The sequence below is a fragment of the Ochotona princeps genome, chromosome 6 (genome assembly GCF_030435755.1).
Source record: "Ochotona princeps isolate mOchPri1 chromosome 6, mOchPri1.hap1, whole genome shotgun sequence".
Classification (NCBI taxonomy): domain Eukaryota; kingdom Metazoa; phylum Chordata; class Mammalia; order Lagomorpha; family Ochotonidae; genus Ochotona; species Ochotona princeps.
The window spans coordinates 16,033,240-16,044,779 of NC_080837.1; the positions used below are offsets into that span (position 1 = coordinate 16,033,240).

Below are 11,540 nucleotides of genomic sequence, written 5' to 3' on the forward strand. Positions count from 1 at the left end.
ACCATCTCTAAGGCCCTTCAGCTAATTCAGTACTACCTACAGTAAACTGCACCCACTGCCATCCTGGAAGCCGAGACCACATCACTGCTCATTGCCTTTCTGTTTCCCCCTCTCCCCTCAGTATGATGATCCTATAACAAACTGCTTCCCACTCAACTCCTGTCAGGCATTTCAAGTGTTACAAAGGATTCTCTTCCCTTCACGATCCTGGAATCCTTGACCCTACTCTGTGACTGCCACTTCCTTGGTGGCAAGCTCCTTGCCATCAAGCCTCCAAAGCTCTCCTGGCAATAACCTTGGTTTCTTAGGGAGCTGGAAACTCCCCTTGCAGCCAGTGTTGGCCTTCAGGCCCTGAGATCACCCCCTCCCCTCCATCGAGTATGCTAATTTACGGCTGAGGAAGAGAAAAAAGACCCTTTATTAATAGCTGTGGTTTGAGATGTAAGTTTGGTGCTAGGTTTTTCCCCCAACAGCCTTAATGAGATGTTAACATGAACCTAAAAGGCCTGGATAATGTCAGCTCCCAATTACAAGGTGATCTTGGAGGGTCATTTCCAATTTGGACCTGCTGCTTCCTTTGTAAGGTGAAGATATGTGAATCCCCTTCGGTCTGCTGGATGACAACGTAACACAGGGGGAGAAGGGAACTCAATGGGAGCAAATGACAGGAATTAGCCTTCAGCCCTGGGAAGAGTGACTCTCCAGAGCTTGGGTAACATTACTTGACATGCTTCCCCTTTCTTCACAAAATGCCCTTAAGGGCAGGGCCAGGGCAGGGCTGTAAAAGCATGAGGAAGTAGCTGAGAACAGCCTGCCATTCTCCCCCTCCCGCCCAGCAGACAGGTGCATGACTCAGCTGGGGAAGAGTGGCTTTCTGAAAAGGCATTTTCCAGCTGGCCTTGCCCTTCACCACTCTCCATCTCCCTGGCCACGGAATCCAGATTTTCTCTATAAGCCAACACTTGTGCCTTAAACGCACACACACAAATACACACACACGCACGCGCATTCAACAGCACACATTTCTCCAACCTTCACCTTTTCCTCTGGCACCTGTATGGAAGAGACTTCTTCCAGAGCCCAATCTCCTCCCCCCAGCTACTCCTCATTTATCCATTTAGGTGCATGCTCTGCTCCAAAAACAATGTATTCCCCCAAACCTGAAAGAAGCCCTAACTTTCCTAGTGAAAATGAGAACTGCTGGCTCACCAAGGCTCTTCTGGGAATTGAGCCAAAGCTGCAAGACCCTCCCACTGCTGTAACTTAGTCATGAAGAGCCACAAAGAGGACAGCGCCCAACCCTTGTGTTTCTGCAAGGTGTGGCCCTACAGACAGAAGGTAGTCCTGCTGGTGAGGTCACTGCAGATAGAGTTTACCTTTACAAATATGCACAAGAGCACTAAGCAACAAGATGTGGTGAGAAGAAAAACATCTTTACTGGTATCAGAAAGACAGGTTGAATCCTTTAACTACTGCTAACATTAAGCATTATCTGAGGGTACTTCCAGAAGCTAAAGGAAAAATGGAACTAACTGGTGTGAAACATTTTCTGAAATCAATGCACATGAAAGGTTTTCACAAAGTTTAGAAACATGGGAATTAAAAACTACATGTGGAATTTCAAATCGCACCAAAATAAACTTTCAATTCCAATTTTTCCATTCACTTCTCTCCATTCACTTTCTGACCTCCAGTTTCCTCATTTCTAAAGTAGTTTATAAGAGTAGGACCTTCCTGGGGCTCGGCAGTGTGGCCTAGTGGCTAAGGTCCTCGCCTTGATCCCATATGGCCGCTGGTTCTAATCCCGGCAGCTCCACTTCCTCTCTATCTCTCCTCCTCTCAGTATATCTGGCTTTGTAATAAAAATAAAATAAATCTAAAAAAAAAAAAAAAAGAGTAGGACCTTCCTGCCCAGCCTGTTACAGGCAGAACAAGTTTCAAGCAACCTAACTGGAATGAACACTATACAGGCTGCACAAAGCGAGCTGTCATGATTCCCCATTTTTCAGAACACACACCCAAGGCAGCTGTGGGAGTCTGAATATTAAGCAAGAAGCTCTGAGCCATCATGCCTTTCTGCTTGGCCTGTGAGTTCAGGGAATCCACAGTGAAATCAGATGGGTCATGTGAAGGTTTCTAGACTGACCACTACTTCTTACACTATGAAACCAAAGTGCCCAGGGAACAGCAAACTTAAGTGACTCAGGATAGGCCATGGCCCAGGACCCACAGCCACATTTCCCCATGTGAGTTTCAACCTGCTGCTGGGTCTACCCAGCCTACATTAAAAAAGTTTTATATTTGGAAGGCAAAAGCTGGAGCTGACCCAGGCTGAGACCAGGAACTAGAAACTCAATCCAGGTATTTCACATTGGTGGTGAGGACCCAACTACATGAGCCATGATCACGTGCTGCCTCCCACAGTATACATCAGCACAAATCAGAAACAGCCAGCACTCAAACCCATTTAGAATGCGAGTCAAACAACCACAGCACAGCCTCCGTGGAGTTGTCCGAGATGCCGAATGTCTAGGAACAATGAGTTATAAACATAGCCATAATCTAAGGCCAGGGGAAGGCCAACTTTCCTCCACTTTCTGGGCTAAGATGGATTGGAAAGTGCTCTGAGCTTGGCTCTAGAACTTTGTTACAGAAAAGCAGTGTGACCTGTGGAAGCCAATTCCCAACTTGAAGTCTTGCCCCACTTGGGATGATCTGCAGGAAGTAGATCCCAAGTCCTCACAAACCAGCCACAATGGGGTGGAGAGTGAGGGTTGGGGAGATTGGGGCTGAGGGGAGATAAAAATCACGTCACCTACTGAACAAGCACCAACATCTGCTTTAACAAAAAAGTAAATCCCTTTGCAACCAGTTACCCACAATGGGAGAAAATACCACTTGTGTCTCATGTGACGCTCACGCCAACTACGTCAGCCACATGAAGAACTCTGCTCTCACTGGCCCAAGGTGCACCTAGGAACCCTTCTGAGTTACATCATCAGTCTCACTGAACATTTTCATTAACTCACAAGTTGAGGTAAAAAGCAGACATAGGAAAGCCCAGGATGTGAATCAGGGTGGTTCTAGTAAAGGATCTTCCAGGAATTTCACCTTTTATCTTTCACAGAAATTTTGAGCTGATAGGTATCTTCAATCACTCTTGACCCTCAAGAACCAGCAACTTAGGAGTGTTTCTACATCCTCTTTCTGGCACAGTCTCACAGATGACGGCTAGAACTGGCAAACCAGAAACTGCTTTCTCCAGCTTCACTTGGGACAATCCACACAGCAGTCAGGGAAATTCCCCAAAGGGGAACGGTGTAGAAGCTCAAGAAAGGAGTCCTGTCCCCTCTGTAACCCCTAACCACTAAAGGTCTTTTTTCCTCTGTTGGACTTGGTCATCTCATTTTGTGGTTTGGAAACCAGTTAGCACCCTTTTGCGTCTTGGGGTGATGCAACCAAAGACTGGCAGGAGAAAAAGGCTGACTTCCATCAGGGGTAGATGCTACTGAAAAGGTTTCAGCTGGTCTTTGTGAACCCCAGGTACTGACCCTAGAGGACACACTGCAGGTTTCATAAAGCAGGAAGTTTCCAAAGGCCAGCCTGAGATTGAGGTTCTCCTTATGGCTCTTACACTTCACTCTATCTCACTCTGATCACAGTCCCCCAGAAGGGCAGGGGTGGCAGCAATATGACACATAAATGCCACCTAACTACTGACACCTGTACTAAAACACAGGCCTACTTCACACAAACCCAAGTTATCAGAATGAATTCAGAAACATGGTATCAGAGAAAATGCACAGGCCAAGAAGTTCCAAGACACGGATGCTGGTCTCAGCACTGCTGTTTTCTTACTGTGACCTTAGCCAAGTCACTTTGTCTCTCTTGGTCTTCAACCCATAAAATGAAGTGAAAAAATTGCCAATGTGAAAGCACATATAACTATCTCAAAGCAATACTGGTCTACTAAAAGCTAAAGTATTCCTCTCCTCCAGAAACACAAGTCTCTTTACAAAAAGAACTCTGTCGTTTTGGGAAAGCACACCTGAAGACATTTAATAATAAATCCTTAATTATCACAGGCTTTTCCAACTCCCCAAGGTGTATACACTGGGCCATAGCCTGCTTCAGATACTCAAATGGAGTCTTTTGTCCTTGCTTGTCCTAAGAAATCTCTCTTGCCTTGCAGATTACATGAAAGAATCCGCATGCAGTTCTAGTACTTGTTCCTTGAATAGCAGTGAAAACCCTTATGCTACCATTAAGGACCCACCCATCCTCACCTGCAAGCTTCCAGAAGGCAGCTATGTAGAAATGAAGTCGCCTATGCACAGGGGGTCTCCGTACACAGATGTACCATCCTTGTCGACATCTAATAAAAATATCTATGATGTTGGTAGGTGTCTCAAATAAGTACCTCAGTGACATCAGGCCAGCAGAGAAACACCTGGAATGAAAACAAGTCCTCTTCACCCACCCTCACAACATACTCTTGTCCTTTTTTTTTTTTTTTTTTTTTTTTAAGGAATCCAAGGTGAACAGTCTTTACTCTACTGCAGGAGACCCAATTCTTGGACCCAATCTGCTTTACAAAACACAGGACTAACACAAAGTAGAAGCACTGGGGGCAGAGAACTGGTACACATATACACTGTTGATACAGACCCCGGTTTAAATGAAACAATCAGAATGGGCATTTAAAAGTTTCTCAGTCACTCTCTGCTTTCCCAGTTTAACCTATGCCCTATGCTTGCTGAGAGGACCCCAACTCTGGGATATTCTAAAATCTCTTGATGAACAGAGGTTGGAAATTTAACAGTACATTCACTTAGGTTTTCTTGTCTCTTCAGCAAGCCTCAGTTTTAAACCTCATAAACTTGTCATGACCTGGTCAGTTCCTAGTCTCTCTCCACCAAGTTAAACAGAATACCAACCCCAAGAAGAAAACCAAAGCTAATCTGTTCTCTGAACTCATTTTTTCCACTATATTCCTTAGAGCCCACAGTCAGTGTGGTCCAAGAAGGCCGTGGTCCTAACTCCAGCTATATCCAGAATGCGTATGACCTACCTAGGAGCAGCCATATTCCTGGCCATTATGACTTCCTCCCAGTAAGACACAGCCCTGCCAGAGGGCCTTCCCAGGACAAGCAGTCTGAAGAGGGGTAAGCGGCTCTCTCGCAGCGTGCTCTGCAGACAACTCTGAGAGAAGACATTCCCTTGGGTTGAAATGATGGCACATATTGACTCCAGCTGCATGTCAGATTATTGCATTCACCTGGAACTTCCAAGAAGTGCTTCCAAATGGGACTGAGGGATATGTTCGAGGACGTCTGCTGCTAAAGGCAAATCCTGCCCACACACCCCACCCCAACCCCAAATGCCCTGGATTATACAATTTTTAAAGCATTTTAAGATACAGCTATTCATCAACATCAGCTAGATATAACTAAAATTACATTTATATAGTTATCTGAGATATGAGGCTTACAAAGCATGTGGAGTAAGTTCTGCAAACCTTAGGAGGAGGAAAAGGGGAGTGGGAAAGGGAGAGAATGCCTTTAAGGGGTTGGAAATGTGTATGCACTTTTAGTGGCTGCTACCATCACTATCTGTTTTACTACACAAAATCATCAGAAGGTTCTAGTATCAACCCTAAACTACCTGAGCATGTACGTCTGGTCCATCAAATCACAACAGCTGAGATACCAGAGTTTAGCATTTTTAAAACCAAGGCTTTAAATAGATATAAAAGTAAAATAAATTTATCTCTTCTGCCTCAAACAGGGGGAAAAAAAAATCAGAGCTGTTTAGAAAGCAAAACAGATTCTTTGCATCTGCAACAATGCTGCTTGCCCAGCCTTACCAGGTTCTGCCAATTTATAGTTCGAGAACATTGCTAGTTAACCCCAGCCTTGTGATACCTCCTTCATCTATTTCACCTGAGTCATTCCATAGGAAAAAAGATGCTGCTTTCTGAAGGAGACATACACTGACAAGAATTAAGTATCCCTCGAAATGGTTATTTGGCCTCCTCAACCTATTATTTGGTTGTCGTCTCTTCATCCAGAAGAGCACCTGCTTTTAAAGCAGTGTTTCATAATCCTGAGCTTGATGTAGCATGGATCCTGAAAGTGTAGAGGAAATTACATGCGTATGGACACGTTTATGCTGCTTGAGTTACTGCTTTTGATGAAGCAAAATTAAATAAATGATCAAAGAACAGACCATAAGCAGCTGATGTCACATGATGTAAAACTTTATAGTAAATAGCATGAAGTATGTTTACCATATATATACACACACACGAAGTACTTCTACCTTAGAACCAACACCTGCTGAGACGGCCATGTACATACGACAAGGAGCTGATGTTCCAGGTCCTGGTAGTGAGAGGTCTCTGAACGTAAGTAAACAGACTCGGATAAATCAAAATGGAGCCGACTCCCAAGACCAAAGGAGGAGGACCTCCTCCTAAGAATTCTAAGCCAGAAAGGCAAACTAAGGAAGTTAATGGTTATATCTATACCACTGCATTCTCTGGTAGCAGCCGAGTCAGAAAGAACACATTCAAAAAACGCATACACAGGAAGACAACATGACTGCAGTGCTCCACTGCTTCTACAGGAAGTGTACACAAGAAGCAGCAAAAGCAAGAAAATCACTGAATAAGCCCCCATTCCCCTACCTTACACATGGCAATCTTTACCATTAGAGGAAAATACATGATACTTACATGAATGCTGCATGTGTGCATGGGAGCAAGCGCTCAGCAATAGCAACTATACTTTCCCAAAATGCCTTATTAAAATGTATTAGAAAATTATATGTTGTAGGCCCAAGTAAATAATTCTCAAACACAAAGAAATATAGATAAGCGACTTACCTCAGTACTTCAGGATACTAGGTATCCGACCATGTTGATAAACATGGATGAAGCAGCATGGTGAAGTTAGATTAGCGAGAAGAAACTTCAGCTCAGCCATGGATTTTATCTTCTTCATTTGCTCTGCATGTACAGCAACTGCTAGCTAGCAAACTGCAAACAGGCAGCATCTCTTTTTGCCAACTATCTTCTGGGCAAAGGTATTTAGCAAGAGATGGACTAGCTAAAGCACTGAGTCAAGAGATGTTAGTGTTATTCCAACCAATTATTCGCCCTCTCTGGCTCCTTTTGTCTCCAGGCATAAAAAAAAAGGAAGTAGCACTGAATAAAACAGAGCTCTAGCAATCCTTAAGCTCTACCATTCTAACACTTTTTAAAGAAAGGTAACACAACTCAAATCAGGAAATTCAGAGAGATAGGCAGCAGTTGCAATTAATTCATGATAACAGCTGCTTCCACACATCTAAGAGTTACCAGGAAGAGACATTTCAAACTGATAGAGTAAGTGTTAAATGCTTTTGTCTAGCACTGTGACAAACAGGTTCACGGTCAGCCTAAACATGTGTATTGTGCATTCTACTGGCAACTTACAAAGATCTGTTCATATTTCTCAGACACTAAATGTTCAAAAAACCCATGTGCATACAGCTAAAAAAACACAACTGTACAATAGCATAAATGAGACTATGAAATGGCAATACTTTTTTAAACCAGATTTGTAATATATTTCTTCACTGTGCAGAGGGATTGTACCTTGTACAAATAAACAAATTTCTCAAGCTAATTTAACAAGAATGCCTACTGTTGTGTTGCTAACTGAAATGTGTCTATAATTTACACACTGTGGTGAAGAGAAAAACCAACCTACATTTTGTGTGGTTGCTTTACATAGTTAATAGAGTGAAAATTATTTCAACAGTTGCTTGAACATAAAACAAAGGTCATCAAATTTTTAAGAAGGGTGGGAGCAATATATTCTTACTCATGTCCCCAAATCACCTTAAAACCACATATATCACTATCCAAGTGTTTCTCTGCTTTCACAAATATTTGTGTTCAACAATACCTCTTAGACCGTATGCTCAGCTCCAGAGGGAATGAAGGTACTCCCAATGTGTGTCCATTCAATGAAGAGCTTCCCACTAGAATTTACTACCCACAACAGTTACTCTAGGATCATCTGTTTTCAGGACCTTTGAAAAACAACCTTTTGGTCTAGGATTAATTTTGTGTGATAAAACACAAATGCTAAAAAAAAAAAAAGACTTATAGAATGCATCAAATTTAAACTTTCCCTTCATACTTTCAACAACTTTGTATATAGATCTTCACATATAAGTCAAACCAAAACTTGTCAGCCTGTCAGCTCACAAGCCTTAAGTGACACTCCAAAGTTATCCCAACTTTAGATATAAGACCCATCCAGAAAAATTACAAATAAACAAGTCTTGAGGGGTGGGGAAAGACAAAACATAAACAAGAATTACAAGGCTTAAACCAGGGTGTTTCCTGTGAATGGTATACAATCATACCCTCTAGGCCTTAGAATACTATCCAGCAGCATAGATGATCATCAAAGGCCAATCACAGCTGGTGTGCATTCAACACACAAGAGCCAAGAAAGATGCATTAGTTATTGTCTGACCAGGAGAAAAAGAGGTTCTTATTTAATCATTAATTAAAAATTTACCGAAAGGTAGCACATAAGAGAGCAAGGGAGAAACAAAGTTCTTCCAACTCCCTTTCACTTACCAGATGCCCACAATAGCCAAGCCTTGGGCAAGGTCAAAGCTAGGGCCCAGAAACTCCATCCAGGTTTCCCACAGATTGCAGCGGGGACCCAACCAATTAGGCCATCATTTGCTGCCTTCCCAAGTGCAACAGCAGGGAGTAGGATAAGAAACAGAGCAACTGGACTCAACTGGCACTCCAATACAGAATGCTGGCATTAAAAAGCAGTGATTTAACCTACTGTACTACACTGCCAGCCCTCCAAAAGGTCCATTTAATCAATATTCAGCAAGATGAAACAGAAAATCTTTTAAGGGATGGATACATTCAAGCCTCATTACACTATTACTTATACTTTAATATAGTTTTCATATACATTATAAATACATTTACAGCATAAAACAATCTAAGCCTCAATAATTCTCAAGTTATTGCACCCCAGATGTACCAGAATGAACTCTAGAGGTAGGCATTTGCCACAGCAGTTTTATGGCCATTTGGGATGCTTGCATCTCATGTCAGAGAGCCTGGTTCAGATTCTGCCTCCTCTTTGATCCAGCATCCTATACCAACATACACTCTGGGCAGCAGCAGGTGTATCTGGGATACCTGGGGAGTAACCCAGCAGAGGGAAGATATTCTGTCTGCCAAATAATTTTTTAAAAAAATATATGCCTGTATTCCTTTATAAAATGAACGCTAGCATTAGTTCCTTCACTCTTTTACTTCCACCCTAACATTAGCCCTCCTCATTTGTTTTGACATGGAACTGTCAAGACAGACAAAGATTAGGTGCTGGAATATGAACAAAGCATATTCCCTGACCTTGTGGCTCTTACAATGCAGTCAACTCTAAAAACACAGAAATGCAAGGAGGGATCCTGGTAATCCAGAGGTAGTATGAATTTTCTCCAAACCCACAGGTAGAAGCTCTTTTCTACAGCTGCAGCTGTCAGATTCCCTCCTCATTACAGCTTCTTCCTCTCAAGCCACTGGCTAGCCCAGGTGATGGATCCCCAAACCCTTGGTTAAAAGAAAGCATAGGGACCTAACACCTTATCATAGCACTGTTACTTAGCTTTAATGTAAACCCAAACCAGTAACTGAGAACCCTAACTGCCTCTCTCCAGAGTTGTTTTCACATCGAAGACAGTTTACAGATGGCACCTAGAGCTTCCAGCTTGTTCTGTTTCCAGCATACACACTTCTTCCACGATGTTCTCACACCCACACAATGAAAGGCTTTAGCATAGAGGCCAGCATACTGGTCATCAACTTCTTAAACATATGTCATGTACCTCCTTCTCTAGAGTTATCAGAAAATGGCACACTCAGAGGATAAAGGCTGTCAGTAGGAGAATGAGTGCTGCACAGTGTGTGCACTCACTGGGATGGAAGCACAGGTTCTGTAATCTTGAGGCAAGGTTAAGCTCCACTGACTCAAATGTAAAAAAGGCATCCGGTTGGTCACTACTTTCACTCCCATCACTGGTACACATAATGGAGTAGTTATTAGACAACATACATGATGTTTTAGGTCACATCTGTGTCATGAACTATCCTCCTGTGATTACTAACATGTTAAAGAACTGAATTCAATAATGTTTAGACTATTCATTAGATTACATCAACAGTCAAATATGACATTTATATCTTGTGTGCCTAAGTCCATTCAACTTGGATTTAACTACTGGCTCTAAGACTGATCTACTTTCTTGCAGATTCCTTTTAAATAAACAGATCTTAAAAATTAAACACAAAAGGGTTTTAAAAGTTCTCGCCCAGACACGAATATATTTAAAGTACACATGAAAAGCCAGCAGATTTTTAACAGCAAAAGCCATAAAACGAGCAGTTCTTGATTTACAGTTGACATAGCAGTCCCATCCAGCCTCCCACCCCCCACCTTAGCACATATGGTGTATGGTATTGTGACGCACATTGTTAAAACTGACAGTCATTCTGCAAATGTTCTGAGAGCTTCCATCCTACTTTACCTGGTTAACATGGAAATAAATTAACATTTTAAACAAGTTATTGGGTTGGGATCCATAACATTTTACAAAGTACATACTTGATTTTTTATTAAATCTATTAAATGAGTTAGAATGTATAATGATTTTGCTTTAATTCCTGAAAAGATAATTCATTCAGAAAATTTTAGAGTTGGGATGAAGCCCAGAAACATAACGCATTCCCCTGTTAACTGGAAGAGTGTATGTGAGGTGCACAGATGACACGATCATAAGAGTCGAACCTTGAATGCCATTTCAATCTTTTATCTTATACAGTTTGGCACATTTTCCACTAAGTGACTAACATACAATGTCCTTTCAAGTATTCCTTCTTGATCTTCCAAACTGATTTTTAGAAAAATATACTCTAAATTGAAACTCTCAGGCTAACTGCTCTTCTTTTATAAATTCCCATGACTTCGGCATGCTATACTTCATTGTATTGTTCCTATCCCAATCATTCTTGAAAACATCAGAATGACAATTCCAATATATTGCTGTACAGGTGAACAGGAAAAGATTACCTGTCCAATCCCAGAAAGGGTGTAACAGCAGTCAGTTCCCTTCGTCCGGCATCATGGCTCGCTGTCATAACCCACTAAATGATGGCAGAAGGAGGGCCTTTCACTCATTTCCTTTTTTACAAAGTGAATGCAAGGCATTTACAAAATGATACAGAATTCACACTGTTTCGACTTTTGCAAACTTATGTTGCATCAGATACTCAATTTCCATTTTTCTCCTCTGTTAAAATAATTTGGTGCAGTGGTTAGACACCACTTGGAATGCCTGTGTCCCATATCATGGTGCCCAAGTTTAAGTCCTGGTGTTTCCAGTCCTCTGCTAATGTGCACCCTTGGAGACAAGAGGTGATGTCTCCAGCAGCTGGGTCCCTGACACCAACCCAG

General features: G+C 42.2%; 1 protein-coding gene across 3 annotated transcripts in view; it reads left to right on the forward strand.

Annotated features, from left to right (window-relative positions):
- Window positions 1-5,754, forward strand: part of MEGF11 (multiple EGF like domains 11) — a 197,641-nt gene extending 191,887 nt beyond the window's left edge. For 2 of the 3 annotated variants that reach the window (XM_036495480.2, XM_004577961.4), the window contains 2 exons: window positions 4,193-4,399; window positions 5,000-5,754. In XM_036495480.2, coding sequence (XP_036351373.2) covers window positions 4,193-4,399; window positions 5,000-5,169 — 377 coding nt within the window. In that variant the 3' untranslated portion in view covers window positions 5,170-5,754. Of the gene's footprint in view, window positions 1-4,192; window positions 4,401-4,999 lie in introns of those variants that run through there. The other variant, XM_058665651.1, reaches the window with a different exon arrangement.
- The last annotated feature ends 5,786 nt before the right edge of the window (window positions 5,755-11,540 follow it).